At 43.8% G+C, this 20,144-nt stretch overlaps 1 protein-coding gene across 1 annotated transcript in view; it reads left to right on the top strand.

The window, feature by feature from the left end:
- Positions 1-19,591, top strand: part of LOC134097393 (MAM domain-containing glycosylphosphatidylinositol anchor protein 2-like) — a 197,724-nt gene extending 178,133 nt beyond the window's left edge. The window contains exons 12-17 of the mRNA XM_062550274.1: positions 4,706-4,726; positions 6,980-7,135; positions 14,392-14,553; positions 17,239-17,372; positions 17,776-17,875; positions 19,503-19,591. Of these exons, the coding sequence (XP_062406258.1) occupies positions 4,706-4,726; positions 6,980-7,135; positions 14,392-14,553; positions 17,239-17,372; positions 17,776-17,875; positions 19,503-19,591 (662 nt within the window). The remainder of the gene's footprint in view (positions 1-4,705; positions 4,727-6,979; positions 7,136-14,391; positions 14,554-17,238; positions 17,373-17,775; positions 17,876-19,502) is intronic.
- Positions 19,592-20,144: the final 553 nt, after the last annotated feature.

The raw sequence follows: 20,144 nt of genomic DNA, 5'->3' as shown, positions 1-20,144 counted from the left end.
CTTGCGTCGCAACCTTGGGAGTTCACTCCGTCGTTCTTGGATTCGGTGTTTCTTGAAAAGGTAGTTCAAACTCTCAATCGCAAACAAGGACGCAAAGTCTGAGCAGTCACATGGAGAACCTGTGCTTTTCTGTAGCAAAGAAGGCTTCCTGGGACACTCTAATATACCCATTGATGTATGCCTTGTTTATTATAAGGAAAAACACAACTAGTGTAAAGTACAGCTAAGGTATGTATCCTTATACTTTGCACAAAGATATTGGACTCTTGTTGTTTCGTCTATATTTCTCTAAAAGGCTTGATAAACGTTCTTCTCCTTTCATTCGCTACTATGAGCCATGTGTGAAATCACCACTTTGCTTTTGACGATCTGTCTCCCTCTCCTCCCCACCTGCATGCTGCTTTTGATAAACCCACATCTGGCGAATGACTTAATGGAGATTTGAACGTTTATCAGGTGCATTCACACATGTGCATACACAAACACAGACACACACCAACCTTTTATATTTGGCGGACATTCGTGAAGGAAAAAGAGAAAAAAATCACCCATTCCGTTTTCAGCCATCCAGTTTTCGTGTAATTATGCCCGCCACGTTAGCATAATGGCGGTGATATAGGTTTAGTCAGAGGGTATCTTTTTCTTCTTCTTCTTCTTCTTCTTCTTTGCTAGACAGGCTTTAGTCTCTGGCATTGGAGGTGGTTTTGTCCTTGAGAGGGACTTCTGACACCTTCAGGTCTTCAGAGGATCGGTGATTCATCCCCCTGCACCGAACTATTAACTGTTCATTCTTCATTGGCTCCTCTGAAGATCTTCGTTGCTCTCATCTCAAAGCGCCACTGATGAGCATCTTTGAAATGTGTTGGAGACGTTGAGCGCAGTCAAGTGGGTTTTTTTGGTTGAAGAGGATTTCCGTTTTTTTCTCTCCCCTTGGCCCTCTGTGACTCACAGCTGATGGATTCTAGAGCTTTGAGTTTGAAAATATACTCCATTGAATTGAGGAACCATATGATTCCTGTTTCCAAAGAATGAAGCAAGAACGTGGTGCAATTAATCCAGTTTTGTTTTATTCTCGATGATGCCTGAGCTCATTTTTGATGACATTTTTTGATGAAAAACTTTATAGAATATAATTGTATGAATATAATACTTGTTACTGCCTAATTATGTAACTGTACTATTTTTTAATAATATTTTGACCATCTCATCTACTAGTTTTGCAATTGTAGGCAGTATGTACACATACACAATATTGCCTCTGCATATCTGTCTGTGTTTGCAGATTTGTATAAGCAGATATTTCTCCCTCTCTCTCTTTTGTGTGTGTGTGTGTGTGTGTGTTTGTGTGTGTGTGTGCTTATATTTGTGTGTAGCAATCTCTGTGTGTGTGTGTGTGTGTGTGTGTGTGTGTGTGTGTTAATGTATGTTTGTGTGCCGAATGCCCTTGCTCAGTGCGGTTACACTACTCTTAATGCCAGTAGGATCAGGCGGCTGAAGCCCGAATCCCCTGGCTGATACTCCATCTACACGTGTTTGCTTTGTGGGAATGATTTGTTATTAGTTGATTTAATCGAGTGGATTAAAATCAATTCTGCCGGGAGCGATGGACTCGAGGCGGCGCGGCGCGTTTCATAAATCAGCGCGGCGGTAACAGAGTTTCGCGGGGCTGCCCATGCGGAGCATCCATTCCGCCCGGACGCGGATCGATCATTAAGAGGCCCATGCATCTTCCTGGCAGCGCAGATTGGGTTTGCCTCCGCAGAGGCTTGGACCGCAGGGCTAAGTGCCCATTCAAACAAACTGCGCTTGATAGCCTCAACCTGCTCTGAGCTGCCAGAGATTGCCCTCTTTCAGACGCCGGCAGCCATTGGTGCCTTACTGAACATGTCCAAAATGCAATCACGATATGCTTAGGATGGAAATACCAAAGCATACATATACTCAATGAACATAGCCAATGGATTGAATGGATAATCCTCAACATACTGTAGCTGTCAACCTTCACGTTTTTTCTGGGTGTCTCTTTCCTGCTGTCTTCCCATTTTAGTATTTTCCTGTAAAATAATCTGTATTTTAATACTCTCATGAGCTCTTCCATCGAACCTATAACAGCGTGGATGTAAGCAAAGTCACACTTGCTTAGTTAATGCAGCAGTTTTGAAGTACGAATTCTTGATGTCAGCAGAGGGATAGCAATAGAAAGATGAATGTTGAAATTGTATTTTGGGTGAACTATCCAGGATATGTCCCTTATTTTTAATGTTCAATTATGGAATGAAATTACTGAAAAAACGTTTGTATACCTGTAGATTATAGTTTGTACTCGTAGAAATGTTTTGTACTCGTAAAAAAAAAATGTGTACATGAAAAATAATTTTGTATGCCTGTAGATTATAGTTTGTACTCGTAGAAATGTTTTGTACTCGTAAAAAAAAAAATCGTACATGAAAAATAATTTTGTCCTTGTAAAAAAATGTTTTTTGTGTCTGTAACAAAGTTTTGAGCTTGTAATAAAAACCTGTCCTTGTAATATTTTTTTTTTTCTACCAATGCAAAATCCTGGTACGAACACAAATCTCTTTTCTACAAGCACAGAATCCTGGTACGAACACAAAACTTTTTTCTACAAGCACGGAATCCTGGTACGAACACAAAACTTTTTTTGGAACTTTTTTGGAATTAGCCAATCACCATGCTATCTCAAAGTAGCCAGCCAATCACAACACTGCTATCTCAAAGTAGCCAATCACCACAAATCCACCGGCCAATTACTTTGCCTCCTTGATTTTTCCTCCACTTAACGTGACCTGATTTAGCCAAAGATCTCACGGGAACTATCTATCAAACTTTGCTTCATCTTCATATCATTTTGGTGGAAACGTGGTGCTAAATTCCCATAAACTTTGTTCAGTGAACTGGTAAAACCGTTCGTTTGTAAGCAAAATCAAAAATCACGATCTTTCAGTTTGTTTACCATTACCTAGCAACCACAGCATAGTCATTCAAATGTCAGTCATTTCCTTTGTTTCACGTGGAAATTACGAGTAGTGTAGTGGAGAAGTGAACGGGTTTGAAATCTGAGATCACAAGTTCAAATTTCAGTACAGGTTTTTTTTGCATGCCAAAATAAAATATTGTGAAAGTATGTGCAAATGACTCTCTTTTCTTTGTTGCCTTTACCTCGCGGCAAATAAGAGTTTGTGCACCTGTCATTGTCTAGTTTTAATCGTTGTTTCGCAGCAAAGGAAATGACTGACATTTGAATGACTATGCTGTGGTTGCTAGGTAACGGTAAACAAACTGAAAGATCGTGATTTTTGATTTTGCTTACAAACGGACGGTTTTACCAGTTCACTGAACAAATTGTATGGGAATTTAGCACCACGTTTCCACCAAAATGATATGAAGATGAAGCAAAGTTTGATAGATAGCTCCCGTGAGATCTTTGGCTAAATCAGGTCACGTTAAGTGGAGGAAAAATCAAGGAGGCAAAGTATGGCCGGTGGATTTGTGGTGATTGGCTACTTTGAGATAGCAGTGTTGTGATTGGCTGGCTATTTTGAGATAGCATGGTGATTGGCTAATTCCAAAAAAAGTTTTGTGTTCGTACCAGGATTCCGTGCTTGTAGAAAAAAGTTTTGTGTTCGTACCAGGATTCTGTGCTTGTAGAAAAAAGTTTTGTGTTCGTACCAGGATTTTGTGTTGGTAGAAAAAAAAATATTTATTACAAGGACAGGTTTTTATTACAAGCTCAAAACTTTGTTACAGACACAAAAAACATTTTTACAAGGACAAAATTATTTTTCATGTACAAATCTTTTTTTTACGAGTACAAACCATTTCTACGAGTACAAACTATAATCTACAGGCATACAAAATTATTTTTCATGTACACATTTTTTTTGTACGAGTACAAAACATTTCTACGAGTACAAACTATAATCTACAGGCATACAAACGTTTTTTCAGTAATTTCATTCCATATTCAATGTTGACAGCTATGATCCTGAACATGCCCAAAAAAAAGGACTGACCTTTTAAAGACAGCAGATCTTGGACAGCTATGAGCACATTGATTTGAAAAGAGGTGTCAACTTATTAATGAGGATGGCAGATACATCATGAACAGACTAGCCAGAAGTGTGCGTGTGTGTGTGTGTGTGTGTGTGTGTGTGTGTGTGTGTGTGTGTGCGCCACTGTTAGCGGAGATATAATGCTCATTACCCAGTCAGCAGGGAAGCTGAGGAGGCCAAGCAGCCTGGCATGAAACATTCAAATCATGCTTCTCCTCTTCGTCTTCCTCCTTCTCTTCCTCCTCCTCCTCCTCCTCCGCCGCCTCTTCCTCCTTCCCCTCCTCAACCTTTCTTCTTCCTCTTCTTCTGAGTGAATTTCAAGCAGCTCCCACAAAAGGGTCAATATGATTCCTTAAAGCCGGCGTGCTCTGCTTAACAATTCAGCTGATAAAGGGTTAAATGTTAACGCGCCATTTGCTAAAAGTAGTTGGAGGGTGAAGAGAGGGTGCTTGTATCTGAAAGTGTGTGACGTTTCAGTGATGTATCTGTACTTTAAACAGAGATAGCAGATACAGGACTAGCCTTTTAAATGGATGAGACGGTGCTTTTAGTTGTGTTCAAGTAAAGTGGGTTCAGATGCCTTGTTTGTGTCTCAGCTTAACTGACAACATCTTTTTTCTCCTTTCTGTTAGCTCCCATCAATCCACATTTACGTAAGTATCTATCTTTTGTCCTGCTACTTTTTGTGTGTGTGTGTGTGTGTGTGTGTGTATGTGTGTGCGAGGGTGTGCATGTGAGTGTTTCTGTGTGTTTGTGCGTGTGTGCCTGTGCGTGTGTGTGCATACATGAGTGAGGGCACACCTCTATGAGTGTGTGTCTTTACGTGGAAGTCAGTGTGTCTGCATGCATTTATCTGTTTACATGTGTGTGTGCGTGTGCGTGTGCGTGTGCGTGTGTGTGTGTGTGTGTGTGTGTGTGTGTGTGTGTGTGCGTGTGTGTGTGTGTACGTGTGTGCGTGTGTGTGTACGTGCATGTGTTTGTATGTATAGCCAAGTAAAGGAGCTGATCACTGATTCACACACACACACACACACACACACACACACACACACACACACACACACACACACACACACACACACACACACACACACACACACACACACACACACACACACACACACACACACACACACACACACACACACACACACACCCCTCCCATCTGTCCGGGACTGCTAATCACTATGCGATCCTCAGCTCTCTCTCTCCCGCTCCGCTGTGCGTGGCTCCTCTTGTTTTCCTGATCAGTCTTGGCGAGGAGGTTCTGTACACAGCTCAGGCGCAGTGGCGCACGCTCTCTCCCCAAAGCCGCAAGACTTAGCCTCTCCTCCGGGAGCCATGCAGGGCCTCCTCATTTAAATCAAGGCTGCTGAGAGGAGGGTTGGGGAGGGTTGGGTCCACTCCTGTGCCTGACCCCTGCTGGACCGCTCTTAACCAGCCCCGGGTGTGTCTCTCCTCTCCTGCTGCCCCTGTGCTAAAGCCCCACCAGTGCCCTACCCTCTCAAGGTTGCCCCCGCGAAGAGCTTGCAGCTACATTTTAATCAAAACCATGAATATTTATCGTAAGGGCCCCCCCACCCCCCTGTCTGCTGCCGGAATTTCAATGTCTCCTCAAACAAAAGTCTTTGAGGACATCTGACAAGGTTTTGCTTCTCTGCGTGTTTTGGTTAATTGACGTGGGGGGTTTTTTGTTTTTTTTTGGCGCTGGTAAGCAGAACAGTCGTTGTTGAGGAGGCTCAGGACAGAAAGAACACGCAGGTTTTATGGCCAACACATCAAAAACACAAGGCCACATTAAGCAGCCGTGTCAAGCATGTTTGTGTGTGTGTGTGTGTGTGTTCTTTTTTTTTTACATAATCTCCTCATTAAAAACCGTGTGCCTGTGAAAAGTGTAAGGTCTGCTAGAGCATCTAATTATCAGTTTTCCACAGCTGGAGAGACAGCTCCTACCAGCTCTCTGTAGCCTGCTTGGCCTAACAGGAACTCAGGATCTGTGTCAGGAAGTACAAGTACTGCTCAAACGATGAGTGAGCTTATTGGGTCTGTGTAGATGTTTTTTCAAGGCTTCCTTTCAGAAATGAAAAAGCATTCATATGAAAAAGAAGGCTGAGCTTTTTTCTATTATGAATTCTATCGAATAATAAAGAATAATTAAACGACTTTTACAAGTCTTACTTTTTCTATCTTTTCACATCTCACACCTGACAGAAATCTACACGATAACAGCAAAGCATTGTTATAATGTGGTATTCTCATCGTCAGATCTCTCTTTAGCTGTGGATGACTGTCCCTACATCCCTACACAGGCACACATATACAACACACACCTCCTTTTAACACTCGGTTGTGGGTCCCAGGAAACGGTTGAACCTCACCAGAGAGTGTTCTAATGCTGTGTCTCGACAGGCTTACCCAGACTGTGCTAACCAGCCTGTGGAAAGAGAGAGAGAGAGAGAGAGAGAGAGGGGGGATTTAAGCTTTCAGAACCTTTGACGTGAAGCATGTTGCAGTGGGACTTAAGCATTTAATCCTATTGAATGTTTTTTTTTTTAATCTAAAGTAAAATAATGAGAAAGTCAATCTGTTGTTGTTTTAAATAATCGCTTATATTCCCTTGTTTAGCATACCATTGGGCTTTTCACATGTCTGCAGCTATTCAACTGTTGCCTGTCTGCCTAGAACTTGGTTTTAATGTTTGCTTTATTATATATATTATTATTTGTTGTATATTATCTTATATTATTTTAATACTGTTTTTCCCAAATCTGGCATCAAAAGCAGAAAAAAGAAAAAGAAAAAAAAAACCTTATACTGCCATATAATTTCCGTCAATGCTAAAATGGGTCAAGCCTTCCTTGCTCTGGCTCTCTGACCTCTGTGACCTCTGTGACCTCTGATCCCAGGCGAGTTCCACTGCAGCTTCGAGGAGGAGCCCATCTGCTCGTTCATCCAGGACAAGAACGACGACTTTGACTGGACGCGACACAGCGCTGCCACGCGCGACACCAAGTACACGCCCAACACAGGCCCCAGCGGGGACAGAACCGGCTCCAAGCAGGGTAAGACCTGGATCAAACGGGGGCCCCAGCTCACTTCTTGACCTTTGACACTTGAACTTTATGCATGAAGTACCCTCTGAATGTTATTATGTGCTTTTAAAACGCTGTTATATGATGTATTATGATATTATAACATCGCAATGGTTTTGCCATGTCCAAACTTAAGTACCGGTAACTGTGGCTCAAAAAAGTCTGTAATGACACTAGCTGATAGCGCCTCTTGCTAAAGTAATCAAATGTTATCTAATCATAATCATAATCAAAAATAAAAAAAAGTCTGTATAAGTAATGGCAATGGCACCCTTTGCCAAAGTAATCTAATCATTATCTAGTTTCTAGTCATGTCAAAAATCATAATCATAATCAGAAATCATAATGCTACCATCTCAGGATAAAGCACGTACATGATCTTGATCAGTATATGTGCATAAAAGCACTTGAGCTTGGCAGGCTGTTGTAAACTAAAACTACTACGGTAATTTGTCCAAATGTATTTTTTTTAACACATATTCTAACAAAAAGTGTCTGCTTTATAATGATGTAGACTAAAATAGTTAAGTTAAAGAGAAACTATGCAGGATTGGCGATTTCATCTCCGTTTTCGGTTTCCGTTTTCGCTCGTTTTATGCTTGCATATTTCTCTTCAGAGCTTCCCCTACAGCTTTAGCGTGTATATTTATACATCTAGAGGCTATATATATATTTATCTCCCTCAACAATGGAATTCTCTTCTCTGATTGGCTGATGGGGTGGCCATTAACTTCGTATAACCTGCTACCTGTGAAGTAGTTCCCGTATCACACTTGAATATTAATTCGCCAAACTCGTTGCGAAGTTTAAATGAACTGTCACGTTGCATCCAAGCTGAAATACAGACGTGCAGAACCATAGTAACATTGTAGCATATGACGGAGGTGGATTGTAGCTAGTTGGATGCCATGTAGGCTATAAAAGTAGCGATCTTTCAAAGTTAAAGTTAATCAGAATCCTGGGATATGGCCGCTTGACAACGGGAGAGATAGAACTAACGACTGGCTTTTGGCCGTAGCAACCAGCCATTTAGAACTAACGACTGGCCTTTGGCCATAGCAACCATCCACTTTAGAACTAGTAACGGCAGTTTTGTCCTGCAAGTAGAAAGTTGATATGTGGCGGAAAGTAGTCCCACAGTCAAGACAGTTTTAGCGATGTTAACGGACGCAACGGTGGAATAAAACTATGTTCTAAATATACAGGTTGTGAATACAAACGGGAGATAAGCGGGATAACGGCCTTCGAGGTCGACCGGTTCGATGGAAATAATGGCACGGCGGAGGTAACTCCGTCTCCGTGCTTCGCACGTCGCCGGAGTTCTAGACCTCCACCTAGCCATTATTTCCATCGAACCGGTCACCTCGTCGGCCGTTATCCCTTACTTATAAATTGCAAGCGTGGTTCTTCTTGTTCCTTACGCGTCTCAGACTTCCAGATGTAAACAAGGAGGGATCGTCTCCTGCAGAAACTGCAAGGTTGCAATAGCCGATAGGGACACTGGGGACGGGAGGAAATATTACTGTTTTCGATGAAACTGGTCAGTCAAGCAAAACAACGATTGCTAAGCGATTTTATGACTATGAAAAAGTTGCATAGGGTCTCTTTAATTTATAGCCGAGAGCTGCAATGAATGACCGAGTTTGAGTCACCACAGGCGCACTATTCTGAGAATCTCCAGGAATAAACAGCGCGACGACTGGTGCACAGTATTCCGGTGCACGGTAGCCTAATGGCCTACGCCAGTCTTGACAATATAGTCTCTCCTACCCGTTGGCTGTTCAAAACCAAGCTGACAGACTCGGGGCTTCACTGAACTGTCCTGCCAGTGTGGTTTATGGCATCACCTGCCACTGCTCAACAGAGCGAGGAGCAGCATGGACGTGGAGGTGCTGCTCAACATGCTGTCTGTTGACGCCTAAATCACGGCTGCAGTGGGGCTAACTCGCGTGTCTGACAACAGACTACCGAAAAGGCATCCAAAACCCACAAGAACACCAGCGATCGCACAGCTGCCACTTATTAAGAGCTTGTTAGCATGCTCAGATATGTATTTTGAGCACTATCAGTGGAGATGTCATTTGTTTTGTTGTTGTTGTTGTTGTATTTCCATGGGGTGGTCCAATCCAGGAGATTCAGGAGAGCCACATTGTGAATAGTCCATGCAACAAATTGAAACCTTCAGTTCACTAATACCATGTACAACATGTACTGTATAGCATGTGCAGCCTGCTTGTTGCCCCTAACATACTGTACACCCCTCAAATTGTTACACACTGTGTCTTTAAGCCCACACACACTAAATACTTCACAATATGTTCCACAAATGTGCAGTGTGCTCATGTACTTATCGAACGAGTGTGTAGGCCTTACCCTGTAAGTGAGGGGTCTTTTTTCCTGTTCTGAAAGGCCCAATCTGAGTGGGAATGTGTTTGTGTTCTAAAATACCCAATGTGAATAGGAATATGTTTCTGTTGGAAAAGGTTAATTGTGAATGGGGATAGCTCCGCTTGTGCTGATGAGTGTATTATCCCATTGAGGAGGCAGATGCTGGGGATTAAGGCTTTAACTGGGTAAGCTGGAGTCACAGGACAGGGAGACGAGGTGCGGAGGGAATCGCGTGCGTGCGTGTGTGTGTGCATGTGTGTGTGTTCGTGTGTCATCCCAATTGTGTCATCTCCACAGAGGGAATCATACGTGCGTGTTGTGGAATAGTATGTGTTGTTGCTAGTGAGATAATCGTCTACAAGAGGGAATCGTCTACAAGAGGGAATCATGTATGTGTGTGTGGTCACTTGTGTCATCTCTACAGAGAGAGTAGTGTTTGTGTGTGTGTGTGTTTGTACTGTGTGTGTGTAGTTTTTGTTTTGTATCATCACCACCACAAAGACAGGTTTCCCACAGTGCTGAACGGCACAGTGCACAGTTCCGATACACTGCAGTGTGGATATCAGAAACATAAAGTGGGGGATTGGCTCCAAGGCTCCAATACAGCACAGTGAGGATATCAGAAATGCAAAGTGTCCATGTGGATTGGCTTACAGTATCCAAAGAGACTCACAATGAAGGATAACATTCAAGGTACAACATGATAGGAGACTTTTGTGGAAGAAGGATAGTTAGGAGCAATTTGATGAATTTGACTTTGAAAGATTTCTTGAATCTCAGACTTTGAGTCATTGATTAGCATACTTGTTATGCACTAAAAGAAGCCATAGCAAACCCCTGGTCTATATTTAAGGTGCCATTTGAATTTAAACCAGGGCCATGATAGTCTATGCAAATATTGAAAAGACCCAGGGGAAGAGAGAGAACCCAACAGTACTCAGAGAGAAGAGAGGTAGAGAGAGAGAGAGGTAGAGAGAGAGTTTCCACATCCGCCACATCATATTATCTGACATATACCTTTCTTTAGGCCTTGTCGAGGGTAAATGCTGTAATTGAAAATGTAATAGGAAATAGGTTAGTTAGTTAAATTGATAGAATTTTCTTTTCCATTGAATTTGCAGAAAATGTGCTACATTGTGATATATGTCATTTTCAGGACATGACATGACCTATTGAGATTTTACATTTTGGTCATACCTAGGGTGACGAGAAGTCCCCGGTTTCAGGGGACAGTATCCGTTTTTGGTTGCCTGTCCCCGGGAAAATACAGAAAAACTACCTGTTTCTTGAAGATAAAGCTTGTGTGCATTTCAAGATTGACAGTCAAACTGAAAATGTCCCCGTGTTTTTCCACATTTTTAGGATTATGTCCCCGATTTTGGACATCTAGTCACCTTAGTCATACCTCACAGCCCTTAATGTCATTGTCATCATACTGTAGTATGATTTTAGTGTTAGCACACTATCACTACCTCCGCCAAGGAGGTTATGGTTTCATCGGGGTTTGTTTGTCTGTCTGTTTGTCTGTCTGTCTGTCTGATAGCAAAAAGTAATGGATGGATTTCGATGAAATTCAGGGAAGGTCAGAAATGACCCAAGGAAGAAACAATTAAATTTTGGGAGTGATATGTATCACCGTCGGGATGCCTTACGGTGTAATGGCATGGTATGGCCACGTGGTGGCGATATGAATAGTTTAGGGTCAAATGTATAGACAACCTAGGAAGAGCAATACAGGCGGAGGTCTGTGCTCTCTGAGGGCTTTTCTAGTTACAGTATATTTATAGTTGCCAGTGTGAATGGGTATCATTTGGCCAGGGCTCTCCATGAGGTAGCTTGCAAGCTACCAATAGTTCCCCACCTGTTGAGCTGGTAGCTCTCTAAAAGGTTTGAGGAAGATGTTCATAAATCTGATAACCCAGTTACTCGGGAAACATGTTAAAATTATTATGAAATCAAATTCACAGTCTACTAAGAGTGAAGGTAAATTATTTGAAAAGAACCTTTAAAAAGCATTCAAACCTTATTCAGCGGTTTTGGGTGGAGATAAGCTGTTAATACATGAAATGCCGCTAACATAAAAGCTTTCGGCCATGTCCATTTTATCAAAGTAGCTCTGGGAGGAAAAAAAACCTCTGGGCCATGGACCATTTTCTCCAAGTAGCTGTCTGAAAAAGGTTTAGAGACTCTTGTGTTGGCGAGACTGGGTGCTTACAGGACACACATGGACTTCACTCAGCACACGTCTGTGAAGGGCTGACAGCATGACTACATTCCCACTGATGTCTGAAGTCCCGGCTTGTCTCCATCGGTCCATTGGTCCTGGCTGATCAGTGGCGTCCTCCAATAAAGAGGCTGTAGGGGTGTCTTTACGACGAAGAGGTCAGTGTCTGGCCTGTGAGTCAGCCTGGCGTTCCCAGACGTCCGTTCCTCTTCTCGTGCGAGGCGCTGTTGTTGTGATCCGTTACAGTGTCTCCGAGTCAGGCGGCGTGCACGTCGAGAGAGACGCTGGTGTCACAACACGCGTGTCTGACTCACGTGTCTGACTCGAAGCCATGTCTAAAATGAACTACGGCTCCTCGATTCTATCTGTTCACGCTTCAAGTTCCGTCCTTCACGCGACGTGATGGCTGAGCATCCACAGTGGTGAGGGGGCATTCAAACACGCTTTATCTCATACTTAAGGGGTCTTCGTGTCGGCAGTGTTACCTTGTCTGTTTTCATTTCAGCGGCCATGTTAACAGGTCAGACTGTGCACACTGCCGGCGAGACACGCTCGTCTCAGGCGCGGCTCGAGCCGCACCGGAAACGCGCGCACGTCTCACGGTAAATAGGGCCGAGGCCTATTTTGTCAAGCAACAGGCAAGCCTGTTGGAAGCATTTCCATTCAAAAGTGAAAGTGAAGAGATGTTTTAAAGAGGAATAATGCAGGACTGGCGATTTCATCTCTGGTTTCGGTTTTGTTTTTCGTTTTCGCTCGTTTTATGCTTGCATATTTCTCTGCAGAGCTTCCCCGACAGCTTTAGCGTGTATATTTATACATATATAGGCTATATATAAATATATAAATTGCAAGCGTGGTTCTTCTTGTTCCTTTCGCGTCTCTGACTTCCAGATGTAAACAGCAAACGATCGTTTATCAGAAAGTTGCAAGGTTGTAATAGCGGAGAGGGACACTAGGGGCGGGAGGAAATGTGACTGTTTTCGATAAAACTGGTCAGTCAAGCAAAACAACGATTTCTAAGCGATTTTATGACTATGAAAAAGTTGCATAGGGTCTCTTTAAATAGCAATAAAAAGGAACGCGCTACCACACAATGTTGACTTTTACTCGCTTTTATTCAGAGTGAACAACGCGTTCAGGTTCGCTCAGCAGGCTGTGCGTGGTACCGGAGTGATTTGAGTGTTGTTTTAAGCCCACACCGTGGACTTCAAGACAGCGCCCTTGCCCAACCCTAGTGCCTTCTATGCAGCTCTGCCTGGGGGACGACGTAAGGGGCTTATAACACCAAAAGGCATGTTGATAGGCAGTAGGGTTGCATCGGAGACATTTCTGGTATGAATGCTCACCTAAAACTCGATGCAACAGCCATGCAACAAACATGCAATGCATACGCCACATCAGCAGTCTGAACATGTGTACATGCCATATACTGCCCTATATGCACATACTGTATACCGTCATTTCCCCACTATTCGCCGCGGCTTACACATTGATTTTGCTAAATTTCTTCAGCTATGCCGGTTAATGGGGGCAGTTAATATGGTATTTATATGGTTTTGTTTCTTTTAATTTGCATAAAACACTGTCATTTGGCTTATACACAATATGGCTAGTACACAGGAAATGACTGTATATGCTATACTATATAGTATCCCACATGTACATGTACTTGCTGTATCCTAAGTTCCTCAATGCACATGTACATACTACAGTACACGGCCACACATATATAGATGCAAACATTTTGCTGTCACTCAACTGGCATGGAAGTTCTTTATTAAGTAGATTTGGTGAACAGAACAGAGAGTGCCTACTATTCATTCCCAGTCCCTCAGTCTGATTTACCCTTCAAAAGTTCACATTTGAGTTCTGCCATTGCATGCGTTTTGACTCGACTCAAGACTGAATGATTGGGACTGAACACATGAATCATTTTTAGAAGCCGGCAAAAGGATGTCAAAATAGAGATTGTTTCCACCACAGTGACGCTCACACTCTCCTGTGACTCAGCAGCTAGACTGACGTGACATTTTCATGGTGCCACACTCACATGGGAGTGGAATTGGCCTCTCTTGCTTGTGTTCCTAATGGAAGCATGGGAGAGAAGTCGTGCATCGAGTGTAGGTACGGCAAAGTCTGTCCATCCAGAATAGTAAAACAAAATCCAAAAAGTAAAAGAAAAAGAAAATAAAGCTGGTAGATGCATGGACACTGTGAATAAGGTTAACAAGGTGAAGTATCTATGATTCAACCAAACTCATCTCCAATGACCAGCTAGACAGGCAGCTGAGCTACAGCCAAAACTAACCGCCAGGCCCACTGAAGTGTTCCATTTGTGAAAGCACAAAAATAGTTTAAGAAGTCAGGACTGTACTTCAGTGTAAGTGACTGACTAAAGCCACCATAACTAAGCAATGACTAACCATAAGATCCCGTGAGGTGACCGTAAACCATAAAATCCTGTACAGTACACTGTTCCTCAATCATAAGATTCCATAAGATGATCATAAACCATAAGATTCCATAATCCTACGAGCTGAAATGACTTGAGACACTCAGGCTTGTGAAAATGACTGAGACCTTGTGTTGTCGTGCGTGTGTTCTGACCTCGTAGGTTTCTACATGTACATTGAGACGTCCAGGCCTCGGAAGCTGGGGGACAAGGCCCGACTGGTGAGCCCGGTTTTCAACGTGGCTCCCAAAACCCCCTATGGCCTCACCAACCCTCCGACATACTGTTTCAGCTTCTTCTACCACATGTACGGCAAGCACATCGGTAAGACAACCAGATTGTTTTATAGTGTGTGTGTGTGTGTGTGTGTGTGTGTGTGTGTGTTTTTGTGTGTTTTTGTGTGTGTATGTGTGTGTGTGTACCCAGCCCCATCAGCTTCTTCTTCCGCATTTTGGACAGGCACATTGGTAAGACCACTATGCTGCATAATGTATTCTCGTTATGGTACCTGACCCTGTGTCTGAAAGACAGAAAGAGCATGTGATTTGTTTTTGTGTGATCTGTGTGGTGGTTCTGTGTGTGTGTGTGTGTGTGTGTGTGTGTGTGTGTGTGTGTGTGTGTGTGTGTGTGTGTGTGTGTGTGTGTGTGTTCTATGAGCGTGAGGTTTACATATTGGCTCAATTATCCTGCCTAAGCTGAGCAACGCATCATGTCTGTGGCAGCACCTTGTCAGCTGGAGATGTGTTAAGGTGTGTGTGTGTGTGTGTGTGTGTGTGTGTGTGTGTGTGTGTGTGTGTGTGTGTGTGTGTGTGTGTGTGTGTGTCTGAGATGAGCAACGCTCTTCGGCCAGCATCTTGTCACGTAGAAATGTGTGTGTGTGTGTCTGTGTGTGTTTGTGCGTGTGTGACAGAGAGTGTGAGAGAGAGAGAGAAAGAGAGAAAGAGAGACAGAGAGAGACAGAGAGAGAGAGAGAGAGAGAGAGAGAGAGAGAGAGGGAGAGAGAGAGAGATATGAGCAACGTGTCACGTCATGTCTGCGGCCACCACAGTCATGTCTCGTCTGGTCTGGGTGACAGGCACTATGGTGACGTTGAGCATCTCAAGAGAGAGGCAAAGGGCGTGGGTGTGGAGGACAGGAGGAACAGCCACACACACATTCACACACACACACACACACACACACACACACACACACACACACACATATACACTCACACATACACACACACACACACACACACACACATACACCCCTGTACACAAGTCACTTACTGCATGCTACACAACACTGCACTCCAGAGTCACTATGTATTAGTATTTCTCCGTGTGATAAATATCTATTGAATTCCTTAGTGTCAGAAAAAAAGAAAACATGTTGACAAGATTACAGACACCACTGGAGTAAACTGTAATTACGGTCAGTCAGAGAGATAACACTTGACTGAGACACAAACAAGACAGCAATCATGCTCTCCGAGCTACACAAGCGTGTTATCACACCGTAGCCGTTTACTCGGAGCACAGGTAAGTATGCTGTGTGTAAACAATAAACACTAATTGTGACATTACCGGAGGAAGCGGAGGAGTGTGTGTCTTGACCCAGTTCTGAAGTGTGTGTGCGTGTATGCTCGAGAGACAGCTACATACAGCTAGTCCTTCGACATTGGCAGAGTGGGGTTGTTCACATGCTAACTACAGTATGCTATTTGATGTTATTTGGAATGCAGCTGAGCTCCTCGCGTCTCTTTATGCTGTCTCCTTTCACTGCCCTGCAGTGCACCTCTGTTGCCTTATCGACTTGCTACGGACGTCATCGTTGGTCAGTGTAGCTTTGCTGCATGTAGGCATTGTGGTGGTTAAAGGGACACTTCACTGATTAGCATTAAGCTTTGTATCTTTAAAAAAACAGTCATGTTTTTGAATGGTCGTGCATCACTCCCTCAGTTTGCCTTGAGATGGGAGAAATACGGATTTCAATGAAACCCATGAATAGGACTTCCTGCTTTCAATGATGTAAAATGATGATTTTTACATCATTGAAAGCAGAAAGTCCAACATTGAAATTCGTATTTCTACCATCTCAAGGCAAACTAAGGGAATGATGCACGACCATTCAAAAACATGACTGGTTTTCTAAAGATACAAAGCTTAATGCTAATCGGTGAAGTGTCCCTTTATTGAAAAGCATTGGCTACTGTTGCTGCAGGTCAGGCTGTGAGCACAAGGCTGTGAGTGTGTCGTCATCATCATCGTCACCATCATCATGATCATGATCCATCATCATCGTTACCATGACCATCACTATCACCACCATCTTCATCATCATCACCATTGTCATAATCATCATAATCATCATCACCTTCATCGTCATCACCATCATCACCACCACCACCATCATCATCATCATCATCATCAATCATCATCTGGGGCTGTGTACAGGGAGGTTTGTATGCCTGTGTTGTGTGTATATGCACTTGTGTGACCTTTTCTCTAGTGGAGAGACCTTGAAGACTTTTGAGGCTGTAGGATCTACAGTACATGTGTACTTTTTCAACTAAAGTGAAATAGCTTATTTTTCTGCACCAGGTTGTTTACTGTTTTTGGGTGGTGTTTTTGAGGCTGGGGATGAGTTGTTCTTTCTGTTTATCACGTCACCTCATCCACTTCTCTTGCGCTGTTTTTCTCCTTTCCCTCTCTTTCCTCTCCCTCCCTCAATCCTTTCTCTCTCTCTATCCTTGCCCTCCCCTACTCTTCTCTCTTTCCCTCTCTTTCTGCCCATCTACCCCTCCATTTTTATCCTCTCTGGTCCACCCTGTCATGCTCTTCCCTCCCTCCCGCCTCTCCTTTCCTCTTCATCCTGTTCTCCTGTCTGTCCCTCTATCCCTCCCTACCTCTCTGTCTCTCTCTCTCTCTCTTTGTTTCTCTCTTTCTCGCTCTCTCTCTCTCTCTCTCTCTCTCTCTCTCTCTATCTATCTATCTCCCTCCCTCCCTCCCACTCTCCCTCTCCCAGGCACCCTGAATGCGTTCCTCAAGCAGAAGGGTCAATCGGCTTCAGCAGAAAGCCCCGTGTGGACGCTCACTGGTAACCAGGGCGACCGCTGGAGGCAGGCCAAAGTCAGCGTCCACCCAACAGCATCTTTCCAGGTGAGATCCCCCAACCTACCTGACACCACAAACACCCTCTCACTCACTCACTCACTCACTCACTCACTCACTCACTCACCCACTCACTCACTGACCAATTCATTCACTGCACTCGCTCACTAACTCATTCATCTATTCCTCCATTCACCCACTAATCTGTTCATTCACTCATTCACCTACTCCCTCACTCACTCATTCATTAATCTACTCCCTCACTCACCCAATCACTCGCTCATTCACAAACCTCACTCTCACTCACTCTCTCGGCACTCACTCTTACACACTAATTCATACACACACACACACACAGACTCATTCATTCATTCAGCACGCTAACCTACACACTAGCTCCCATATACACTCTCACACGTGGTTCCACATGTTCATGCCCCCTCCCCCACAGGTGGCGTTCGAGGGCGTCCGCGGTCCCGGGATCGAAGGAGACATCGCCATCGACGACGTGGTGCTGGAGGAGGGCGAGTGTCCCAACACTCCACCCAATCGTACGTACAGACTCTCCATGGCAACCACACCGTGTACCAAGGCCAGGCATGCATGGACAGCACAAAAAGGCCAACGCAGAGGGAGATGGAGACATAACAAGCATGAGAGAGACGGAGAGAGAAAGAGAGTGAAAGAGAGAGAGATAAAGGTGGAGAGAGAGAACAAGTGTGAGGGAAAGAGACGGAGAGAGAAAGAGAGAGAGAGAGAGAGAGGTAGAGAGAACAAGTGTGAGGGAGAGAGACGGAGAGAGAAAGAGAGAGAGAGAGGTAGAGAGAGAACAAGTGTGAGGGAGAGAGACGGAGAGAGAAAGAGAGAGAGAGGTAGAGAGAGAACAAGTGTGAGGGAGAGAGACGGAGAGAGTAAGAGAGAGAGTGATAGAAATGGAAATGGGAATGAGAATGCTAGAAAGTGTGAGTTTGAGAGAAAGTGAAAGAGAGACAGAGAGAGATAATGAGAATGCAAAAAAGTGAGAGAAAGAGAGATAATGAGAATGCAAAACAGACTGAGTTTGAGAGATGGAGAGGGAGAGAGATGGAGAAAGAGAGAGAGGGAGAGAGATAATGAGAATGCAAAAACGTGTGAGTTTGAGAGATGGGTAGAGAGAGAGATGGAGAGAGAGAGGGAGAGAGGGGTGGGGGAGAGAGATAATGAGAATGTGAAGTGTGAGATGGAGAGCGCGAGCACGACGAGAGGGCAGTGGGGAGCAAACAGAGGGAGGAAATTGAAAAGGGAACAGGTAATGGGCTGGAATTGACAGGAGCTATTGGCAGTGAAATCAGCACTCTGTTCATCACAGCTTGATCTATGATGAAGTCGGGGGGAGGAGGAGTCCGAAACACTCGTCTTCATTGTTCCGCCGCGTTCGTTCGCCTTTCGGTTCCTTTTCTCATCCGGCCGCCGGCTTTCTCCCGCCGTTCCTCATTTGCGCCAGCCGTTCGGAAAACAGGTGTGGGCGTAGCGTAGCGAGGAGCGTGGTCGTCTCGTCTTCAGGCTGGCTGGCTGTTAGAAAAAGGACAGACGGACTCTTGAGCTGCCTGAATGCAGCCGGAAATGAAACAGGAGCCCGCAGATGTGCACCCCACTTACACAGCAGCCTCAAGCGATTCAATCAGACAAGATTAGTGCTCTCAACACAACCCAGTCAAGTTGCTCTCACTGTGTCACATATGTCAACATCTATAGCGCAAGACGTGATGACACTCAAGTTTAGAGAACACGTGAGCCATTAATACATAATAAATATGTTTCAATAAGGTCTCTATTACTTTATAACTTTCATTATAAACAACACAACTTTTTAACACATCTCTGTGTCCAGATAGGAACAGCACATTAGTTTTAAGAGTGTAATTACACATTTATTGACTCTTTATTCAACAATTTCTTATTCTTACTGAATAGGTGATTTATTCTTTGTAAATCCTTCACAAGAAATTAGTTGATCTTGATCTAAAGCTATTTATATATAGCATGGATTAAAAAAGAAACTTTATGATGTTATAAATTGTCCCCTCTCTCTCTCTCTTGCTCTCTGACTTATGCTTCTTTCCTTCTCTTACTTTATCCTTTTCTTTGTGTCTCTTTTCTATCTCTCTCTCCTCCTTTCTTTTACTATCTTTCTCTCAGCTGAAGAGTCCAGGGCTCCACCCAGGGAAATCCATATATGGCTCCTTCTGGTCACCGTGGCGATGGCCTTGCTGAGGGGTCAGAGGTGACCCTCCCGTTAGGCGAGGCGGAACAGCACCCCTAGTGGACGGAGTCTGTGTGCGCCGGGGCCCCTTTCTCTGTAGCCACCAAAGATTCACGCTTTTGGACATTACCTTGGGGGGGACAACATAGTCCTTACTCCACTCACACAAACTCACTCCAAGGAGATATGAACATAGAAAGTAATAACGATTTCCTAAAGGGTTTTTTTTTCCTTTTTTTTTAAGTTCTACTAACTTTTTTGGTCAAAAGCTCCTCTTGGCCCAAATGAGAGGTATAGGGCCTCTGTTTGTACATTCTGTCCAACTCAACTACTGCTCGGACTTGTTGGAGGGAGCAGGCAAGGCAATCAGAAAGCAAGGGGCCGATTGCAAAAGCACAAAGCCATGCTTATTGACCACCACATGCCACTGGAGAGGAAAAGGCTATTGACAAAAAAAAAAAAAAAAACAGGACAATGGGGCTACAACAAGACACACTTTTGTTGACAATAGAAACAAACAATGAAGCAATTCCCCCTAATGTCCTCCTTCAGAAAGACACAAAATCACTGCTCTTTTT

Source organism: Sardina pilchardus, chromosome 12 (assembly GCF_963854185.1).
Source record: "Sardina pilchardus chromosome 12, fSarPil1.1, whole genome shotgun sequence".
Lineage (NCBI taxonomy): Eukaryota > Metazoa > Chordata > Actinopteri > Clupeiformes > Clupeidae > Sardina > Sardina pilchardus.
The sequence above is the reverse complement of the archived record's forward strand: the minus strand, read 5'-3'. Positions and strand labels throughout refer to the sequence as shown.